Genomic DNA, 22261 nt, shown 5'->3' with positions numbered 1-22261 from the left:
GGGGGTCTTTGGAACGACCGCTGGCAAACGCTATGGATAAGCTCACCGGGGGCGTTGGTTAGACCCAGGGGAGAGCCCACCAAGCCATGCCCGGATAGAGACCACTCTCTCCGGCATGACCCGCGCCTGGAGGGGGGGGTAGCGCGTCCCTGGGTTTCGCTGACCTGCCGTCAAGTTTTCGATAACAGACACATATGAAGGACTTAGTGCAATTTCCGATTTCGCGGTTGATCGAACCAGGCCCCAGAGGCATTCAAATAAGCCCCAGGAGATGCGTTCGAACCCGGGGGAGCTAGGTGCGCGTTACTGCCCTGGTTCAGCCAAAGACCCAGGCCTCAAAGGCAATCAAAGAAGCCCCAGGAGATGCGTTCGAACCCGGGGGAGCTAGGTGCGCGTAACTGCCCTGGTTCAGCCAAAGACCCAGGCCTCAAAGGCAATCAAAGAAGCCCCAGTAGATGCGTTCGAACCCGGGGGAGCTAGGTGCGCCCTACTGCCCTGGTTCAGCCAAAGACCCAGGCCTCAAAGGCAATCAAAGAAGCCCCAGGAGATGCGTTCGAACCCGGGGGAGCTAGGTGCGCGTAACTGCCCTGGTTCAGCCAAAGACCCAGGCCTCAAAGGCAATCAAAGAAGCCCCAGTAGATGCGTTCGAACCCGGGGGAGCTAGGTGCGCCCTACTGCCCTGGTTCAGCCAAAGACCCAGGCCTCAAAGGCAATCAAAGAAGCCCCAGGAGATGCGTTCGAACCCGGGGGAGCTAGGTGCGCGTAACTGCCCTGGTTCAGCCAAAGACCCAGGCCTCAAAGGCAATCAAAGAAGCCCCAGGAGATGCGTTCGAACCCGGGGGAGCTAGGTGCGCGTAACTGCCCTGGTTCAGCCAAAGACCCAGGCCTCAAAGGCAATCAAAGAAGCCCCAGTAGATGCGTTCGAACCCGGGGGAGCTAGGTGCGCCCTACTGCCCTGGTTCAGCCAAAGACCCAGGCCTCAAAGGCAATCAAAGAAGCCCCAGGAGATGCGTTCGAACCCGGGGGAGCTAGGTGCGCGTAACTGCCCTGGTTCAGCCAAAGACCCAGGCCTCAAAGGCAATCAAAGAAGCCCCAGGAGATGCGTTCGAACCCGGGGGAGCTAGGTGCGCGTAACTGCCCTGGTTCAGCCAAAGACCCAGGCCTCAAAGGCAATCAAAGAAGCCCCAGGAGATGCGTTCGAACCCGGGGGAGCTAGGGGTCCATTGCTGAGCTGCTAACCCGCCTCCCAGCGCTCATATCCCCGCAGGCCAGCGCGCGCAAAGGCCTATTTGGGTCACCAACGGTAAGCGAGGGGGTCAGAGAGCCAGGAGGGGGGGGGTCTTTGGCGATCAGTGGTTCCCCGGGATAAGTGAGGGTGTATTGGGCAAAGAGCGCGGGACATGGAGCCCTGGAGGCCAATGGTGCACCAGCGGTACCAATTTACGCATCAGCTGAAACATTAGTGCACTCACCGGGGGCGTCGGTTAGACCCAGGGGAGAGCCCACCAAGCCATGCCCGGATAGAGACCACTCTCTCCGGCATGACCCGCGCCTGGAGGGGGGGTAGCGCGTCCCTGGGTTTCGCTGACCTGCCGTCAAGTTTTCGATAACAGACACATATGAAGGACTTAGTGCAATTTCCGATTTCGCGGTTGATCGAACCAGGCCCCAGAGGCATTCAAAGACGCCCCAGGAGATGCGTTCGAACCCGGGGGAGCTAGGTGCGCGTAACTGCCCTGGTTCAGCCAAAGACCCAGGCCTCAAAGGCAATCAAAGAAGCCCCAGGAGATGCGTTCGAACCCGGGGGAGCTAGGTGCGCGTAACTGCCCTGGTTCAGCCAAAGACCCAGGCCTCAAAGGCAATCAAAGAAGCCCCAGGAGATGCGTTCGAACCCGGGGGAGCTAGGTGCGCCCTACTGCCCTGGTTCAGCCAAAGACCCAGGCCTCAAAGGCAATCAAAGAAGCCCCAGGAGATGCGTTCGAACCCGGGGGAGCTAGGTGCGCGTAACTGCCCTGGTTCAGCCAAAGACCCAGGCCTCAAAGGCAATCAAAGAAGCCCCAGTAGATGCGTTCGAACCCGGGGGAGCTAGGTGCGCCCTACTGCCCTAGTTCAGCCAAAGACCCAGGCCTCAAAGGCAATCAAAGAAGCCCCAGGAGATGCGTTCGAACCCGGGGGAGCTAGGTGCGCGTAACTGCCCTGGTTCAGCCAAAGACCCAGGCCTCAAAGGCAATCAAAGAAGCCCCAGTAGATGCGTTCGAACCCGGGGGAGCTAGGTGCGCCCTACTGCCCTGGTTCAGCCAAAGACCCAGGCCTCAAAGGCAATCAAAGAAGCCCCAGGAGATGCGTTCGAACCCGGGGGAGCTAGGTGCGCGTAACTGCCCTGGTTCAGCCAAAGACCCAGGCCTCAAAGGCAATCAAAGAAGCCCCAGGAGATGCGTTCGAACCCGGGGGAGCTAGGTGCGCGTAACTGCCCTGGTTCAGCCAAAGACCCAGGCCTCAAAGGCAATCAAAGAAGCCCCAGTAGATGCGTTCGAACCCGGGGGAGCTAGGTGCGCGTTAGTGCCCTGGTTCAGCCAAAGACCCAGGCCTCAAAGGCAATCAAAGAAGCCCCAGGAGATGCGTTCGAACCCGGGGGAGCTAGGTGCGCGTAACTGCCCTGGTTCAGCCAAAGACCCAGGCCTCAAAGGCAATCAAAGAAGCCCCAGTAGATGCGTTCGAACCCGGGGGAGCTAGGTGCGCCCTACTGCCCTGGTTCAGCCAAAGACCCAGGCCTCAAAGGCAATCAAAGAAGCCCCAGGAGATGCGTTCGAACCCGGGGGAGCTAGGTGCGCGTAACTGCCCTGGTTCAGCCAAAGACCCAGGCCTCAAAGGCAATCAAAGAAGCCCCAGGAGATGCGTTCGAACCCGGGGGAGCTAGGTGCGCGTAACTGCCCTGGTTCAGCCAAAGACCCAGGCCTCAAAGGCAATCAAAGAAGCCCCAGGAGATGCGTTCGAACCCGGGGGAGCTAGGGGTCCATTGCTGAGCTGCTAACCCGCCTCCCAGCGCTCATATCCCCGCAGGCCAGCGCGCGCAAAGGCCTATTTGGGTCACCAACGGTAAGCGAGGGGGTCAGAGAGCCAGGAGGGGGGGGGTCTTTGGCGATCAGTGGTTCCCCGGGATAAGTGAGGGTGTATTGGGCAAAGAGCGCGGGACATGGAGCCCTGGAGGCCAATGGTGCACCAGCGGTACCAATTTACGCATCAGCTGAAACATTAGTGCACTCACCGGGGGCGTCGGTTAGACCCAGGGGAGAGCCCACCAAGCCATGCCCGGATAGAGACCACTCTCTCCGGCATGACCCGCGCCTGGAGGGGGGGTAGCGCGTCCCTGGGTTTCGCTGACCTGCCGTCAAGTTTTCGATAACAGACACATATGAAGGACTTAGTGCAATTTCCGATTTCGCGGTTGATCGAACCAGGCCCCAGAGGCATTCAAAGACGCCCCAGGAGATGCGTTCGAACCCGGGGGAGCTAGGTGCGCGTAACTGCCCTGGTTCAGCCAAAGACCCAGGCCTCAAAGGCAATCAAAGAAGCCCCAGGAGATGCGTTCGAACCCGGGGGAGCTAGGTGCGCGTAACTGCCCTGGTTCAGCCAAAGACCCAGGCCTCAAAGGCAATCAAAGAAGCCCCAGGAGATGCGTTCGAACCCGGGGGAGCTAGGTGCGCCCTACTGCCCTGGTTCAGCCAAAGACCCAGGCCTCAAAGGCAATCAAAGAAGCCCCAGGAGATGCGTTCGAACCCGGGGGAGCTAGGTGCGCGTAACTGCCCTGGTTCAGCCAAAGACCCAGGCCTCAAAGGCAATCAAAGAAGCCCCAGGAGATGCGTTCGAACCCGGGGGAGCTAGGTGCGCCCTACTGCCCTGGTTCAGCCAAAGACCCAGGCCTCAAAGGCAATCAAAGAAGCCCCAGGAGATGCGTTCGAACCCGGGGGAGCTAGGTGCGCCCTACTGCCCTGGTTCAGCCAAAGACCCAGGCCTCAAAGGCAATCAAAGAAGCCCCAGGAGATGCGTTCGAACCCGGGGGAGCTAGGTGCGCGTAACTGCCCTGGTTCAGTCAAAGACCCAGGCCTCAAAGGCAATCAAAGAAGCCCCAGGAGATGCGTTCGAACCCGGGGGAGCTAGGTGCGCGTAACTGCCCTGGTTCAGCCAAAGACCCAGGCCTCAAAGGCAATCAAAGAAGCCCCAGGAGATGCGTTCGAACCCGGGGGAGCTAGGTGCGCGTAACTGCCCTGGTTCAGCCAAAGACCCAGGCCTCAAAGGCAATCAAAGAAGCCCCAGTAGATGCGTTCGAACCCGGGGGAGCTAGGTGCGCCCTACTGCCCTGGTTCAGCCAAAGACCCAGGCCTCAAAGGCAATCAAAGAAGCCCCAGGAGATGCGTTCGAACCCGGGGGAGCTAGGTGCGCGTAACTGCCCTGGTTCAGCCAAAGACCCAGGCCTCAAAGGCAATCAAAGAAGCCCCAGGAGATGCGTTCGAACCCGGGGGAGCTAGGTGCGCGTAACTGCCCTGGTTCAGCCAAAGACCCAGGCCTCAAAGGCAATCAAAGAAGCCCCAGTAGATGCGTTCGAACCCGGGGGAGCTAGGTGCGCCCTACTGCCCTGGTTCAGCCAAAGACCCAGGCCTCAAAGGCAATCAAAGAAGCCCCAGGAGATGCGTTCGAACCCGGGGGAGCTAGGTGCGCGTAACTGCCCTGGTTCAGCCAAAGACCCAGGCCTCAAAGGCAATCAAAGAAGCCCCAGTAGATGCGTTCGAACCCGGGGGAGCTAGGTGCGCCCTACTGCCCTGGTTCAGCCAAAGACCCAGGCCTCAAAGGCAATCAAAGAAGCCCCAGGAGATGCGTTCGAACCCGGGGGAGCTAGGTGCGCGTAACTGCCCTGGTTCAGCCAAAGACCCAGGCCTCAAAGGCAATCAAAGAAGCCCCAGGAGATGCGTTCGAACCCGGGGGAGCTAGGTGCGCGTAACTGCCCTGGTTCAGCCAAAGACCCAGGCCTCAAAGGCAATCAAAGAAGCCCCAGGAGATGCGTTCGAACCCGGGGGAGCTAGGGGTCCATTGCTGAGCTGCTAACCCGCCTCCCAGCGCTCATATCCCCGCAGGCCAGCGCGCGCAAAGGCCTATTTGGGTCACCAACGGTAAGCGAGGGGGTCAGAGAGCCAGGAGGGGGGGGGTCTTTGGCGATCAGTGGTTCCCCGGGATAAGTGAGGGTGTATTGGGCAAAGAGCGCGGGACATGGAGCCCTGGAGGCCAATGGTGCACCAGCGGTACCAATTTACGCATCAGCTGAAACATTAGTGCACTCACCGGGGGCGTCGGTTAGACCCAGGGGAGAGCCCACCAAGCCATGCCCGGATAGAGACCACTCTCTCCGGCATGACCCGCGCCTGGAGGGGGGGTAGCGCGTCCCTGGGTTTCGCTGACCTGCCGTCAAGTTTTCGATAACAGACACATATGAAGGACTTAGTGCAATTTCCGATTTCGCGGTTGATCGAACCAGGCCCCAGAGGCATTCAAAGACGCCCCAGGAGATGCGTTCGAACCCGGGGGAGCTAGGTGCGCGTAACTGCCCTGGTTCAGCCAAAGACCCAGGCCTCAAAGGCAATCAAAGAAGCCCCAGGAGATGCGTTCGAACCCGGGGGAGCTAGGTGCGCGTAACTGCCCTGGTTCAGCCAAAGACCCAGGCCTCAAAGGCAATCAAAGAAGCCCCAGGAGATGCGTTCGAACCCGGGGGAGCTAGGTGCGCCCTACTGCCCTGGTTCAGCCAAAGACCCAGGCCTCAAAGGCAATCAAAGAAGCCCCAGGAGATGCGTTCGAACCCGGGGGAGCTAGGTGCGCGTAACTGCCCTGGTTCAGCCAAAGACCCAGGCCTCAAAGGCAATCAAAGAAGCCCCAGGAGATGCGTTCGAACCCGGGGGAGCTAGGTGCGCCCTACTGCCCTGGTTCAGCCAAAGACCCAGGCCTCAAAGGCAATCAAAGAAGCCCCAGGAGATGCGTTCGAACCCGGGGGAGCTAGGTGCGCCCTACTGCCCTGGTTCAGCCAAAGACCCAGGCCTCAAAGGCAATCAAAGAAGCCCCAGGAGATGCGTTCGAACCCGGGGGAGCTAGGTGCGCGTAACTGCCCTGGTTCAGTCAAAGACCCAGGCCTCAAAGGCAATCAAAGAAGCCCCAGGAGATGCGTTCGAACCCGGGGGAGCTAGGTGCGCGTAACTGCCCTGGTTCAGCCAAAGACCCAGGCCTCAAAGGCAATCAAAGAAGCCCCAGGAGATGCGTTCGAACCCGGGGGAGCTAGGTGCGCGTAACTGCCCTGGTTCAGCCAAAGACCCAGGCCTCAAAGGCAATCAAAGAAGCCCCAGTAGATGCGTTCGAACCCGGGGGAGCTAGGTGCGCCCTACTGCCCTGGTTCAGCCAAAGACCCAGGCCTCAAAGGCAATCAAAGAAGCCCCAGGAGATGCGTTCGAACCCGGGGGAGCTAGGTGCGCGTAACTGCCCTGGTTCAGCCAAAGACCCAGGCCTCAAAGGCAATCAAAGAAGCCCCAGGAGATGCGTTCGAACCCGGGGGAGCTAGGTGCGCGTAACTGCCCTGGTTCAGCCAAAGACCCAGGCCTCAAAGGCAATCAAAGAAGCCCCAGTAGATGCGTTCGAACCCGGGGGAGCTAGGTGCGCCCTACTGCCCTGGTTCAGCCAAAGACCCAGGCCTCAAAGGCAATCAAAGAAGCCCCAGGAGATGCGTTCGAACCCGGGGGAGCTAGGTGCGCGTAACTGCCCTGGTTCAGCCAAAGACCCAGGCCTCAAAGGCAATCAAAGAAGCCCCAGTAGATGCGTTCGAACCCGGGGGAGCTAGGTGCGCCCTACTGCCCTGGTTCAGCCAAAGACCCAGGCCTCAAAGGCAATCAAAGAAGCCCCAGGAGATGCGTTCGAACCCGGGGGAGCTAGGTGCGCGTAACTGCCCTGGTTCAGCCAAAGACCCAGGCCTCAAAGGCAATCAAAGAAGCCCCAGGAGATGCGTTCGAACCCGGGGGAGCTAGGGGTCCATTGCTGAGCTGCTAAGCCGCCTCCCAGCGCTCATATTTCCGCAGCAAACATAAGACCCCACCGCTGACGGAGGCTAAAACGACGTGCGGCTGGTGCCCCATACACGAGCCCAGGGCCGGTGGTGATCCATTCACAAACCCAAAGACCGATTGGGCCACCAGCGGTACGTCTTGGCCAGTTGGGTCACCAGCAGCACGTCTGTCTGATCCATGCGGTTTGGAGGAGTTAGTGTCCCCGGGCTTAATAGTGGGGTGCCCGGGCACGGCTGGTGATTAGGTGCAAATCTAGGGGGTCCTTTGGTACCAGCGCTTGCCGCCGGAGAGTGCGTGTACCTCGGGCAGAGCGTGCAGGGCACGGCCCCCCCCCCCCCAACGCTGGATCTCAGAGGCCCCAGGCCAGGGAGAGGGGCCGGGCTCGCTCCCCAAGAAGGGTGCGTGTGCCTCGGGCAGAGCGCGCAAGGCACAGGCCCCCCCCCACCGCTGGATCTCATAGGCCCCAGGCCAGGGAGAGGGGCCGGGCTCGCTCCCCAAGAAGGGTGCGTGTACCCCGGGCAGCGCGCGCGGGGCACAGGCCTCCCCAACGCTGGATCTCAGAGGCCCCAGGCCAGGGAGAGGGGCCGGGCTCGCTCCCCAAGAAGGGTGCGTGTGCCTCGGGCAGAGCGCGCAAGGCACAGGCCCCCCCCACCGCTGGATCTCAGAGGCCCCAGGCCAGGGAGAGGGGCCGGGCTCGCTCCCCAAGAAGGGTGCGTGTGCCTCGGGCAGAGCGCGCAAGGCACAGGCCCCCCCCACCGCTGGATCTCAGAGGCCCCAGGCCAGGGAGAGGGGCCGGGCTCGCTCCCCAAGAAGGGTGCGTGTGCCTCGGGCAGAGCGCGCAAGGCACAGGCCCCCCCCCACCGCTGGATCTCATAGGCCCCAGGCCAGGGAGAGGGGCCGGGCTCGCTCCCCAAGAAGGGTGCGTGTACCTCGGGCAGAGCGCGCAAGGCACAGGCCCCCCCCCACCGCTGGATCTCATAGGCCCCAGGCCAGGGAGAGGGGCCGGTCTCGCTCCCCAAGAAGGGTGCGTGTACCCCGGGCAGAGCGCGCGGGGCACAGGCCTCCCCAACGCTGGATCTCAGAGGCCCCAGGCCAGGGAGAGGGGCCGGGCTCGCTCCCCAAGAAGGGTGCGTGTGCCTCGGGCAGAGCGCGCAAGGCACAGGCCCCCCCCACCGCTGGATCTCATAGGCCCCAGGCCAGGGAGAGGGGCCGGGCTCGCTCCCCAAGAAGGGTGCGTGTACCTCGGGCAGAGCGCGCAAGGCACAGGCCCCCCCCCCACCGCTGGATCTCATAGGCCCCAGGCCAGGGAGAGGGGCCGGTCTCGCTCCCCAAGAAGGGTGCGTGTACCCCGGGCAGAGCGCGCGGGGCACAGGCCTCCCCAACGCTGGATCTCATAGGCCCCAGGCCAGGGAGAGGGGCCGGGCTCGCTCCCCAAGAAGGGTGCGTGTACCCCGGGCAGAGCGCGCGGGGCACAGGCCTCCCCAACGCTGGATCTCAGAGGCCCCAGGCCAGGGAGAGGGGCCGGGCTCGCTCCCCAAGAAGGGTGCGTGTACCCCGGGCAGAGCGCGCAAGGCACAGGCCCCCCCCACCGCTGGATCTCAGAGGCCCCAGGCCAGGGAGAGGGGCCGGGCTCGCTCCCCAAGAAGGGTGCGTGTGCCTCGGGCAGAGCGCGCAAGGCACAGGCCCCCCCCACCGCTGGATCTCATAGGCCCCAGGCCAGGGAGAGGGGCCGGGCTCGCTCCCCAAGAAGGGTGCGTGTACCTCGGGCAGAGCGCGCAAGGCACAGGCCCCCCCCACCGCTGGATCTCATAGGCCCCAGGCCAGGGAGAGGGGCCGGGCTCGCTCCCCAAGAAGGGTGCGTGTACCCCGGGCAGAGCGCGCGGGGCACAGGCCTCCCCAACGCTGGATCTCATAGGCCCCAGGCCAGGGAGAAGGGCCGGGCTCGCTCCCCAAGAAGGGTGCGTGTACCCCGGGCAGAGCGCGCGGGGCACAGGCCTCCCCAACGCTGGATCTCAGAGGCCCCATCAATGGTTCACCAGCGGCTCCATCAATGGTTCACCAGCGGCACATCTTTACGCATCTAGCGCCAAAGGTCCAACAGGAATACGTTATGCCTGGCGCTCACCGGGGCTTTGGTTAGACCCAGGCCCGAGCCCACCAAACCATGCCCGACGGGAGACCACCCTTCCCGGCCTGCTTGTCGGGACGTCCCGCGCCTGGAGGTTTTTGCCCGACACCCACAATCTCTGACCTGCCATCAGGGTTTCGGGAAAGGCGAAAAACTATGGACTTAGTCTCTGGCAGTCCAGTCGCCAGACCCCACGGTGACTGATCGATAGGAGCTAGTGTGGCGCCCCAGGGGCTAGGCCCCCACCCAGGCCCCCCAAAGCACCAATGGGGTCGGCCTCTATGGGTGTGGCAGATCCTCCCCGTCCTGGGCGCTCTATCAGGGAGGCGTGGGGGTGTCCCTCCGCACACAGCGCCCCCCCTTCCCGCCCCGATCTGTGGGTAAAGGACCCAGATGGCCCGTCTGGCTAAATGACCCAGAGCTTGTCTGCTGCTCAGCCTGCCCGCCAGCCCGCCCCCCTGGACTCCGTTTCCCCCGCGCCGATACTCGGCCCGTGCCCCCGCCCCACGCCCCTCGCCCTGCGAGGGCTGGGGGATGTTCGGTGGGTTCGGTCGAGTCACCCGGCGCCGTGAATCGAGGCCCCAGGGGCAGCGTAGGGAACGAGCTGGTGTGGGCTTCGATTCTACCCCCGCCCGAGTGTGTGCGTCTGCATCCCGTCCGTCCGCCCGCAACGCCGCCCACCCCCTGGGTTTATCCTTGCTGGCTCCCGGCTGACCCCCACCCCGCCTACCCTGCTCCCGGGGGAGTGAGGGTGGTTGGTTGGGAGGGGAAGCTAGTGGACTCCGGCGAGGTGAAACGTGCCAGGGTCAGTGGTGCCGGGGTTACGGGCTGTCTGGACCCCCCTTTCGATGGTTGGTGCGTATCCCATGTTGGTTGTAGCAGGTCACAAAAGCTCCCGCGGCTGGCGCGTGTGGAGCTGTCCCCCCCCGATGGGGCTCAAACAATCAATCCCCTTTTTGGGGTGGAAAAAGTGAACGTGAATGGCTGTGGAAAAGCTCCCGCTGGCCAGAACAGCAAAATGAAGGGGGGGATAGGGAGTGAGGTGGGACACCCCTTCCCCAACTCGAGTCGTGACAAGAGAGAGAGGTGTCGAACCGCTGACCGGGGCAACGATGAAGGGGCGGTGGGGTGAATTGTTTAACGGGACACCCCCTCTGGTTCCTTTGAAAAGGGGGGAAGGGAGTGAGGTGGACACCCCTCTCCCCCCTACTTGAGAAGTCGTAACAAAAGAAGGCTTGAACCGAATGGATCTCCGTAGGGCATCGGCTTACACCTCCTGGTGCGGGGGGGTGTCCTTCCCCTTTAAGAAATACGGGTCCACCAACGTCATGACGCGGAAGTGGACGCCGCCTCCGGCCGCTTATTAACCGCCGCACGTGGCGTGCGGGCCCCTTTCCCCCTCTGCATTGGCTCTGGCACGGTCATGGCTGAATGTGCCCTATGCTTCAACGTCTACAGCCGGCTTGCGCCTCACCTGACGGCCGTTCACAAGGTGGCCAACTCGGACGAGAAGCGGCTGCTTCTCGCGCTGGCCGCCGGCCGCGTGGACACGCGGAAGACACCGTGCCCGGTCCCGGGATGTCGCCGGACGCCAGCCCGCCTAGACAGGCACTTGAGGCAGCACGCGGAGCTCTCGACCTCGGGAAGGAAAGAGGCTATGGGGAGGGCGAAACGCCGGAAAGTAGCTCGGGAGTTGCAGTGGCTGCGGTCCACCCAGCCTGCAATCCCTGTCGTGTCCCAGCTAGCATCGTCCTCCGAGGGGGAGCGGGACTCGGAGGACCCAGAGGCCGGCCGCCCGTGCGCCGACCGCGGCTGCAGGCGCGCCACCGAGCGCATACAGGCTCAGCTCACGGACCTGGGGAAACAGGTTACCAAGATGCGGTCCACCCTGCTCCAGATCACACGCCTCTACCGGGAGCTGAGGAAGGGAGAAGGGGGGAGAAGGAGGAGGAAGCGGGCGAGGAGAACCAGGTCGCCTCCTGCACCACCGGCTCCCGGGCGAGGCGCGGCCGGAGGTCCGACGCCCCCCGAGCCTCCGGAGGCTTTGGAACCCTACCCGTTCCCGGACCACGTCCCCGCGCTGAGTTGAGTATATTTCAGGCACGTCACTGTCGCTCTGCTGGGTGTGTGGCTTCGGGGAAGTTGACTCTTGGTTGTGCTCGTTCCACAGACCTTCTCTTGGGGGAGTTCGAAGGGTACCAACTGGGCAGCGAGCCCACCCCCCGCCTGCGGAACAACGTCACTTCGAAGCTGGGGAGAATCAAAGCCTTCCTTGGTTACATGGCCAGGGGCACCGCGGAGCCAGGGGACTTCCTCTTCCTCAACCAACCAGCCCGAATCCGAGCGTGGGCCGCCCGGCTAGGTCAGACGCGCATGGCCGAGCCCACCAGGCAGCACTACCTGAAGAACGTGGCTCAGTTCCTAGACTACCTCTCGGAGACGCCGCCGGCCGCCTGTCAGCTCTCCAGCACGGCTCTGGTTCTGATTCGAAGGGAGGTCAGAGCCCTCATCCGCGGCATACGCCGGCGTGTCGTCGTGCACGAGGTAAGGACCAAGCAGGCGAAGGAAAGCCGACTGATCCCCAAGGCCAGCCTGGTGCGCTGTCACCGGACCGCTGGGAGGAAAATTCCCGCCCTGCTAGGTAAGCAAGCCCTTCCGCCGTTCCAGCGATTCCCCCTGTTCGTTCTTCCGGGGCACCAACAGCCCTTGGTTCATCCAGCCACGTCTGTCTGCCCCTCTCCCCCGCGAATGGGACTCATTCGGGGGGGAAGGGGGGCAGACCGACGTGGCTGGATGAACCAACAGCTGCTGGTGGCCCGGAGAGGAATTGTGCGTTTCTTCTTCAGGGGCACCAGCAGTCCATGAACTGCTGGTGCCCCTGAAGAAGAAACGCACAATTCCTCTCCGGGCCACCAGCAGCTGTTGTTTGAGCTGCTGGCGCCCCGGAGAACAAGTCACCAGCAGCCAAGAGCTGTTGGTGACCCAGAAAGGAAATAGAACCGTCGGTGGTCTAATCTGTCTAATGTCCTTCACCAGATAGCCTCGAATCCAACCCAAGCACTAGGCAACAGTGGCGCTTCTATGGCTTTCTGACTGGCTACCTAACCTCCATCTCTGGGCACCGCTGTGGAGTCTTCCAGAATCTCACAATCCAGGAGGTTGAAGAGGCCTCCAGAAGCCCCGACGAGTCTGCTTATGTCATTAACGTGAGTATGGCGCAAGTAAGGTGGGGGTCACCAGTAGCATGCTCTCTCACTCACTCACTCACTCACTCACTCACTCACTGCTTGTTCTCTGATGGCAGATTACCACTCACAAAACAAACAGAGCCTTTGGGGCGGCTCAGCTGTCCCTAAACAGGGAGGAATACAGCTGGTTCCGCAGGTTTTTGGCGCTGCGGGCTGGTCTCCCCGGAGGGAGCCAGGCTACCTATTTCTTTTTCACTTCCAGAGCCAGTCCTTGTCGGACCCTGAACAAGTACTTTCAGTCTGCTTGGCTCAGTATGGGCCTTCCAGGCAAACCCACCTTTACTGACGTACGCACTGCGATCGCGACTCATGTGAGTAGGCATTGTGACGCCCCTGTAACTACCAGCGGCGGCTTCTATCCTAATCAAGCTTCTGTCTCTCTCCGACGCAGGCAAAGAATGCACACTCTTCAGAGGATCGCCGCAAGGTGGCGCAATTCATGTGCCATGACACTTCAACCTCAGATAAGTTCTACGCACTTCACCTCGGACCTCTCCAAGCACGCGAGCGCCGCAGACTCTTTGAAAGGGCCCTGGTGGAGGAGGAGGAGGAGGAGGAGGAGGATGGGGAGGCAGCGGGCACTGAAAGCCCCCCGCGGAAAGGGCGCAAGAGGACGGAGACTTCCGTCTCTCCCCTGGTAAAAATCACATTCTCTTTGGCGTGGACAGCAGAACGTGTGGCATTGGCTAACTTCCCTTTATGTGTCTCTTTTCCAGGAGGGAACCAGCAGGAGGACGCTGCCATGGCGCCCTGCCAAAGGGAAAAGCCAGGGCGCTCGCCCGCTCGAACAAACAGAAGACTCTGAATCGTCCTGAATAAATATTGTACAACTTAACGGTCAAATGGTGTTCAGTGTCTTCATTATTCCTTTTATTTATTATCTGTGTGGTAAAAGTAAATTCAGTGGGGACAAAAATGAGCCCTGTCTTCTTAGTTCAACGCTGTATGCCTGCTGCGTCCAGGTCCTGCCTTGGCTACGTTCCGATTGGGACAGATTAGCCCTAACTTGTGTGTTAAAAGTGTCACGTGGGATGCCCTCGTCCAGGTTCTGCCTTGGCTACGTTCCAATTGGGACAAACTATCCCTGCCTTGAGTGTTAAAAGTGACTCGCGGGACGCCCCCGTCCAGGTTCAGCCTTGGTTGATAGCTCATAGGGAGAATGAATCCCTTTTCCAGCACAAGGGGGTGATGGGCTGGACAAATCTGTCCAGGTCTGCAAATGCTTTGAACGCCCAGAAGGCCTTGAGTCCAATTCTGTATATTAGCAAGCTTCTCCCGGGACAGCTCGGTCCTTAGAGATGCATGAATAGGTCAGGACAGGGCAGCTGTGGAGTGGAGGTTAACTTTATGGAGTAAGTAAAATGTGTTCAAATGTTTTTGAGGGTTCCTGAAATAAGGCTGTGTTTTAAGTTATATTGTTGTTATCTTGAACTGTGTACTTGAAAGCTACATTGTTAGCTAGTTAGCCTCTCCTCATATAACTTCTTACATTACTTTTGTTTAAGTATATGTATTTATTGGATATTGCATACTGCCATAATGTACAGATGCTAACAGTTGAATGTATCTTTCTGGCAACTAAGCCAAAATTAAAATTCCATCACCTCAGTAAGGTAACATGTGCACATCATCACAGGGAATCACAAAAACATGATACACATAGCCATCCACACACAAAAGCTCCACTGTCCGGTCCCAGGTTGTGAGTTTGTTGCTAAGTATTTTTCAGAGCTGTGTTTCCATCTATGAATTTATATTAGAAACAATAAAAAAGTTTTTTGTCATGAGATAATTATAACAATAAAATATTGGATCCTTTGGTTTTTCGGTGTTGCCAACTTTATTTTTGTTTTCTATAATTATTTTAAACTTTTTGAGATTTGACAGAGCTTTTAATTATTTAAAACTTTAAAATTTAAAATAATTATTTTGTGTTTTTTACTGTTCAGTTTTTGTTTTTTTTTTGCATGGTCAGCATTGAGGAGAGAGTAACACATTTCACTGCAGCACTTTGTGTGTGTGTGTGTGTATTGGATAAGTGATTGTGATAAATGTTAGCAGTTGCTTTAAAAGTATGCTATATATCAGGGGCCTGTTTCAGAAAGGAGGTTAACTGAAAACTCAGAGTATGTTAACCCTGAAATGAGAGAAACTCTGGGTTTTCCGTTTCAAAATGGCAGGTTTGTTAAACTCGAGAAAGCAGGGTAAGTCAAGCCTGTTTCTGAAAGAGAGGTAACTTTAACTCAGAGTCAGTTACTGTGGTAACTTACTCTGTGAATCTAACCTGGTCAGAAGCAGGTTTTATTCTCTAAACTCAGAGTTTCTGTCGGTCTCCTCCCCTTTTTTAAAGATGAAGCGGTATTTCTCGCCTTAGCCTTACGTCTCCAAACACCTATTTTAATGCTTATTTTGGATACGTGCATAAAAACGATTGATAGAAACGTCATGACGCACATAATTTTTTATAATATGCATAAAAAACGCGCATAACTGAGTAGGATAAACTTTTATTCGATAGAAAATGTGCGCATAAACTACGATGGAAACACTTTTACTGAACAAATTACAGTATGTACATTAAAAAAGATCATGATCATATGATAATGAAAATGTGTGTAAATGAACAAACCAGCAGGCTGAGCACACTGTAAAGCGTCTTAAATATTGTTTTAGTCATTCTAAAATGCCTGAACTGTTTCAGTATTAGTGTATATTATTAATTACCTCCGAACGTCTGGTGCGTGTCAAGAGTCTCCGCGTCTCATGGCTTCAGACGCCCCCACGTGTTCATTGTGTTTCAGCATTGTCTTCTGACATCGGGGCGCAAGTACATTAATTAGGCTAAATAAAGAATTAATTGACGCAGCTTCTTCTACCACAGTAAATTCTGTTTTTACTGTTGATATTTGGTGCCAGTTTAATCAGGAAGTGACGTTTTTTTTCTCTTTGACTCGTTGGATGGAATTTTATTCGCATCTTTTATGCAATATTCCAGTTTTGCACATACATTTATGTAATATATTTGGATGGAAACATAGCTATTGCCTACATTTTAGTCACACACAGAAGAACTGTACGAGAATGGCTTATCCTTTTTTAATAAATAATTAAATTAAATTCCCCTTCGACATGCACTGTAACTACATTAATGGGATTATTATTCTTTCTAAAAATTATTTTTAGTACTGCTTACCTTCTAAATGTTATATTAACCTTTATCACTTGATCAATAAAAAAGGCAGACACACAAGTGCACTGTTAAATCATTTAAAACTAATAAAAGTTTAAAAAAAAATATAAACGTCACAAATTACATTACTTATTTTATTATACTTAAATATTTAAATACTTAAAAAGTGAAATTAGACATTAACTTGAGCAGCTGTTTTCCCACGCTAACTTCTTCTTCACTGATGGTTGCTTCTTTTCAAATATATACGCTCATATTTGCTATAACTTTGCATGAGAACATCAAGTTCAGCTGGAGAAAGAAATGCTGATCTCTTTTATAAGATGTTGCCATAGTCACTCGTAATGTCTGCGCTCCATTGATAATGCCTTTTTAAAGTCACGGTGTGCGCGCTTAACTCTGAGTTGGTCTACTCGAAGTTGATTGACCCAACTCAGATCAGCTATTCTGAAACCGAAAACTCAGAGTTTTTAATCTCTCGGTAAATCAACTCAGAGTTCAAGTTTAAACTCTGAGTTGTTTGAACCTCCTTACTGAAACAGGCCCCAGGGGTGCTTAATTCTGTTCCTGGAGATCTACCTTCTGCAGATTTCAGTTGCTATCCATATCAAACACACCTAAACCAATTAATTAGGACCTGAACACCACGTGATAATTACAGGCAGGTGTGTTTGATATGGGTAACAACTGAAATCTGCAGCAAGGTAGATCTCCAGGAACAGGATTAAGCACCCCTGCTATATACCATGGGGGTCAAACTCCAAGTTACTGGAGAACTGCAGGGCAGCAGAGTTTAGTTCCCACCCTGCTTCAACATTACCTGTAGATTTCTAACGAGCCTTAATTAGTTTTATCAGGTGTGTTTAATTAGAGTTACAGCTTAAAGTCCCGGTCACACTGCACTTTTCTCCCTATAGACTTCCATTTATACGCATGTGAATGCTGCAGACCTGGAATGATAGCTCATGCGACAAATTTTACAGTTTGCAGCATTGGAAAGTTCAAGCTTGGAAAACTCTGAACTGCGAAATCACATCATGTGATTGCTTGAGACTAATCAAAGATCAAACCATGACCTCTCTGAACAAAAATTATGGACCAGTTGCTTGCTTTTTCAATCTCTAAATATTTTGTTTAATCCCACTCCTTTTCGCAGAGCCATATGACAGAATGTTGCATGCTTAAACGTTAGTTTGACTGCAGCCTTTCTGTGCAGACCTGTGGCTTTCAGTAATATGTAAGATGATATTTATATCTGCTGATTTCTTAATTTTGTTATACATTTTCTGTTTTATATATGTTTGCTGCCAAAAAAATAAAATAAATTTGTGAGAATTTACAACTTAATTAATTTAAAGAATTAATAATAGGTAAGAATACTAATTAATTTTAGTAACACCTTGACATACTATTGTGTATGCAGTATAATGCTGTGAGTTGTAACACTACAGTACAGTAATTAACTGTACACAGTTTCCAGTTAGTTACCACTACTGCTCTATTACAGTAATTAACTGGCAACACTGTTGCCAGCTACTCACTGCAATGGTTCGGTTACAGTAAACAACTGGCAACACTGTTGCCAGCCACTCACTGTAATGGTTCAGTTTCAGTAATTAACTGGCAACACTGTTGCCAGTTACTTACTGTAGCCAAACTTTTACAGTGAGTAGCTGGCAACAGTGTTGCCAGTGTTCTACTGTAAAAAAGCCTGGTAAGGTCTAACAGTGTAAATAAACAATTAAAAATATGTTTAGGTTGTCTATTTAATTGCCCTCGTGATGATGGTGTGCTTTATCATTATGTGCGTTTTACTTATAACTAACCTGATTCAAATGATGGATCTGCGACAGAGAAACTAGGGGTTTTGGGGGACATGCATCACTATATCCTTTTTTTCCCCAAACTGTGCATAGTTCAGCTGCAAGTTACTGTACGTCTTTTTTTGGAAAAGCACCCCATGTCCGCTAGTGCCGCGCGCCTCTTTCTCTGGGCAAAAATGAGTTGATTTTTAAAATAATAAATATATAGATTAATTAAATTTTCAGCAAAAGAGACATTTATTTCATATTTCACTATGCATTTCATCTGATCTTTATAGCTTAATTAAACACATATTGTCAAAACCCACACATAGGCCTATTGTATGAAAATGAAAAGGGCATTTTTTGTTATTATTACACTACTATTTGTTATTTGTTGCCTAGGCTATTTTCACATTTGAGGTGCTTTATTGGCATGACAAGTAACTGTACATTCGTTTTGCCAAAGCAGTGCGCGTCTCACAAACAAGACAGTGCAAAAAGGGCAGTAGTGCAAACAAATATGAAAATAACATATAATAAAAAATGATTAATAAAAATAGAATAAAAAATAAAAATATAATAATAAAAATAAAAATAGATTTTTGATAACATTAAACAGGATAAAGGTAATAATAGTAGCCTATTATCATAAGTAAGTCCACATAAAGAGTTCCAGTATTTGTGTGTTGGAGACAGGAGCGGGTATTGTTGGGTGAACACACAGCAGCACACACACTCCCCCAGTAAGATGGGTTCTGTTCGACAGGGACTCAAAGTTGTTTTGTATGTGTTGGATTATTGGGTAGAATTTCTCCCGGATCTCGGAGTATTTAGTGCACTCAGGATATGCAGCTCCGTCTCAATCAGCTGCTGAGGGCACAGCCGCTTCTCCACCGGCAGCCATGTTTTTTTTGTGCCGGCCCGTCTTTACGGCTAGCTGATGTCCGCTGCCCGCTTCTAACATGTTAGAAAATACAGCAAATCAAGCTGTCGGTATCTCCCCGCGGTTGAAATTGTTCGTTATTGGAAAAAAAGAAGAAGAAATATCAGCGCGCAGTAGTTGCTTTCTAGATTATTTAGGCCTATATTCAGCTGTTTTAATCTTGCAATTCTGATAATTAGAGATAATGTCTGTTTTTATCAACTTGTCTGTCATTTATTTCTCATTTGCTACTTATTTTATTAATTTGTTGATGTTAATATACTACATAGTCTTGTATATGCATATCTAAAATCCTTTGGCATTCAAATTTGCTTTGAACTTGAAAGAGAGAAAGAATCGGATATTACCTGTCAGAGCACATTGCATATGCTTTTTTTGAAATAACATTTATTTAACAAATATTTTAGCACATCGAAAGTAATTAAATTACCTGTCTTTTGATTAAAACCTTTATGCAAAAAGATAAAAAAAAAGGCAATATGCGACACATGACATGCATCGCTCTCATGCCACGTTTTGAGGATAAAATCGCTTTTAGGTGCTGCTTTGAATAAAATAAAACTATTAAAAAGCACATTAAAGACTACTCATAAAATAAAACATTCATAAAGGAGTATCTTATGAAAAAACACCAATTGACGGGCTCTGCCTTTCGGTTTTAAAAGAATCATGCAGCTTTAAAAATATAATTTGCTGAAGAGAAATGACAGGGAAAAAAAGATTGAACATATCGGGACTGTCAAAAGAACATTCCTCTTTGATATATTCTTTCGACTCCGACACATCAGCTAAGATTATGAACGACGGAGTGTCTCTCCTGCTTCAGTGGCGTGTCCAGCTGGTTATAAATGAGGAGGCGGAGAGAATGCGCGCTGCTTAGTTTCGGCTCGATATATTTAAATAAAATCTAACAACGAGTTGCTTATAACGCTCAAAAAGTTAAACTCAAATGCACAACCCTTGTTGGTTGCACCTGCGGGATGCACAATGAACCTAACGCGCCATTATTTTAATTCTATATTTGTGAAGAATGAGCCAACCGCATATGCTTAGTCCTGTTGGTCGGGACTCTGCTTTATAACTTATTAGTTTATTACAATAATCACACTTAGCTTTGCCATTGTTCTTCACCACATAGCCACTCAACACATCTTGCGGTCCATCTTTGATGTTTAGATTATTGAAGGTGCTATTGACGTTTTGAGAAAAAAATTAATAGTACTGAAACTAAATTATTAAAAATAAACTTGCGGGACTTCATTTAGCCTATGTCCTGCAGCAACATTATTTTTATTACACTTTAAGTGATCTGCTTAAAGTAGGTCACGTTTATCAATGGTAAGTTTTAGCCTAGGTTTACATCAATAACATAATGTGCATTGTCCTTTACCATACAAAAAAAAAAAAACATAATACACCAGTTGCCTGTAGCCTATAAAAAGGTCGCAAATATTTTTAAATGCATTAAAAGGCAAGCACATATGTTAGCCTTAGTTTGTTCACACTCTGCCTAACATAAATGCTGTATTTTAATATAGCCAATTTTGATTAATTAGCTTTAACTGACAGCCTTTTCTTCTTTTTCCGCGGTTATGCGGCATTATATTTCACACGCATATGCAAGGTGACTGAATATGAAATTAAAATACAAAACATACTGAGCGATTAAGTAAAAAAACAAAACAAAACAACAGTTATACTTTAAAGCAGAACATTGACGTTTTAAAACAAAAAAACGGAACTGAAACTAAATTATTAAAAATAAACCTGCCAGACTTAATTTATGTCCTATTTTCATTATTCATTTATTTTCATTATTCGTTTGTTATTATGTACTATAATTGAAACATAAAATGAGATCGTAAATATAATCAACAACGAAAATGTAAATAAAAACGTAAATTAAAAATATAAATGAACATGTCTAGTCTTAGTTCTATCAAAATAGCAAACACTACATCTCTCTATATTTAGACTAAAAGACTGCTTTATTTATTTATTTATTTAAGACTAATTATTTGTACTGAATGTTTATGCTTTCATTTTAGTTGTCTTTCATTTCTTCAATTCTATTTTTCAAAACGAATCCTCTTTGCACTTAATAAGTTTACAATAAACCAGGTAAAAAAAAAATAAATGTAAGTTGAGGTGATCGCAAGTTCACAACTGTGAGGTGATGTGCTCTACCGGCAGGATAATCTATATTATTTTGCTGTTTTTCATATGCGCACGTTTAAGATTTGAGATTATAACATTGCCATGATAGTCAAAGAAATCAAAACATTATTTTCACCCCAACGCAATTTAATCGGGCACTGAAGGCTAATAACTTAATTCTTATATTTGCTTTTTGACTTCTAACCATGTATCTTTTCTACAGCATAGTATAGTGTAAGAGCATGTCTATTACCAGAAAAACTATATTAAAATTATATTTTAATTGAACACATCACATCACATACAGTAAGCTACGCCTACAGAACAGTCTGTTTAGCATTGTGAAAAGGCAAAGCTGAATATCTGTGGTTAAAGTGCCACCCAGCGGTCAAATGCTGCTGGCGCATCAAGTACCGCCGTCGCCGCGGCATGAATGGCGGCACAAGGAACACATTGAAGTAGTAACATCTGTAGTAAAAGTGAATGGTGGACTAAAGCAAAGCCTTATTTTTCTGGACAAACTATAGATATAAAATGAATACATAATAATATTTAAAGTCATCTGAGTTCACAAAATAGATTTAGTTTAAGATTAAAATAATTACTGAATGATGAACTAATAATTTAGCCAGGTTTTGTGAACTGAGTAAAATAACTGATTCATTAAATAGACCTGAGGCATTCATTATTCATTATAGCTGCATAAAAAAAGCAGACAGTGCAAATCTGCAAAAAAAATTCTGCAAAAAAAGTCATACAGATTTGAAATAACATGAAAATTTGTAAATACAGTAATCACAGAATCCAAACTGTGGATGCTCAGTTGCAAACTAAACTGCCTGAATAAACAATTTACATTTATTGATGGTTGAGTGGGTGAAGTACTCTCCAATACTTACTGTGAACTGAATCTGACAACCTCCCATTATGTAATCCAGGAAAGAGTGCATCTTAATGATCTGAAAAGCAGATAATATATTATTCGTTATGCTGGATGCTGATGAGTCAACAATCAACTCCAGTTGTGTGAATCCTACATCAGCAGTTGTGTGCATATAATATAAATATATATTTTATTTTTTTTTTTTGTTTAATTTTTTTGTTTTAGTTTTTTCACTTTTTACTTTATTAAAAACTTTTTTACTGTTTATTTTGTGAATATATAACAGTTAATAGTGTACCACATCAATTATAATTTAAATATTTTGTAGAACCACTAAATACAGTGCATTACATTTTCTTTTTGACTTAGTCCCTTTACTAATTTTGGGTCACCACAATGGAATGAACGACCTTATTTATTTATCTATTTATTTATATATTTATATATATTTATTCCATGGTCTGTTAAAATTCTTGATTCTGATTGGCTGAAAGGTGTGCATTATTATAGGAATACTACATACTATAGATTAACATTTTTCCAGGGGAGAAGCTTGGACCATACTTTTTAGACACTACATTTCTAAACATAATAGTTTTAATGACTCATTTCTAATAACCGATTTATTTTATCTTTGCCATGATGACAGTAAATAATATTTTACTAGATATTTTTCAAGAAACTTCTATACAGCTTAAAGGGACATTTAAAGGCTTAACTAGGTTAATTAGGTTAACTAGGCAGTTTAGGGTAATTAGGCAAGTTATTGTATAACAGTCATTTGTTCTGTAGATTATCAAGAAAAAATATAGC

The 22261-nt window shown here is 51.0% G+C and overlaps 2 protein-coding genes across 7 annotated transcripts in view; one reads left to right on the top strand and one right to left on the bottom strand.

The window, feature by feature from the left end:
* cpne4b (copine IVb) overlaps positions 1-22261 on the bottom strand; it is a 147439-nt gene that overhangs the window by 51073 nt on the left and 74105 nt on the right. The window contains exon 10 of the mRNA XM_003200571.7: positions 21465-21524. Within this exon, the coding sequence (XP_003200619.1) occupies positions 21465-21524 (60 nt within the window). The remainder of the gene's footprint in view (positions 1-21464; positions 21525-22261) is intronic.
* LOC110438147 (uncharacterized) lies at positions 9424-13313 on the top strand. 6 transcript variants are annotated; one of them, XM_068215271.1, is made up of 6 exons: positions 9424-11306; positions 11393-11863; positions 12259-12428; positions 12527-12781; positions 12862-13107; positions 13187-13313. In XM_068215271.1, the coding sequence occupies exons 1-6, from the start codon at positions 10646-10648 to the stop codon at positions 13283-13285; spliced, it is 1902 nt and encodes a 633-aa protein (XP_068071372.1). In that variant the 5' UTR covers positions 9424-10645; the 3' UTR covers positions 13286-13313. The 6 variants fall into 6 exon arrangements, with proteins under 6 accessions (XP_068071372.1, XP_073787722.1, XP_021323984.1 ...); XM_073931621.1 differs by having other exon boundaries at positions 9424-11863; XM_021468309.3 differs by having other exon boundaries at positions 10515-11306; positions 12862-13313.

The sequence above is a fragment of the Danio rerio genome, chromosome 19, assembly GCF_049306965.1.
Source record: "Danio rerio strain Tuebingen ecotype United States chromosome 19, GRCz12tu, whole genome shotgun sequence".
Taxonomy (NCBI): domain Eukaryota; kingdom Metazoa; phylum Chordata; class Actinopteri; order Cypriniformes; family Danionidae; genus Danio; species Danio rerio.
This window is presented reverse-complemented; position numbering and strand designations above follow the sequence as displayed.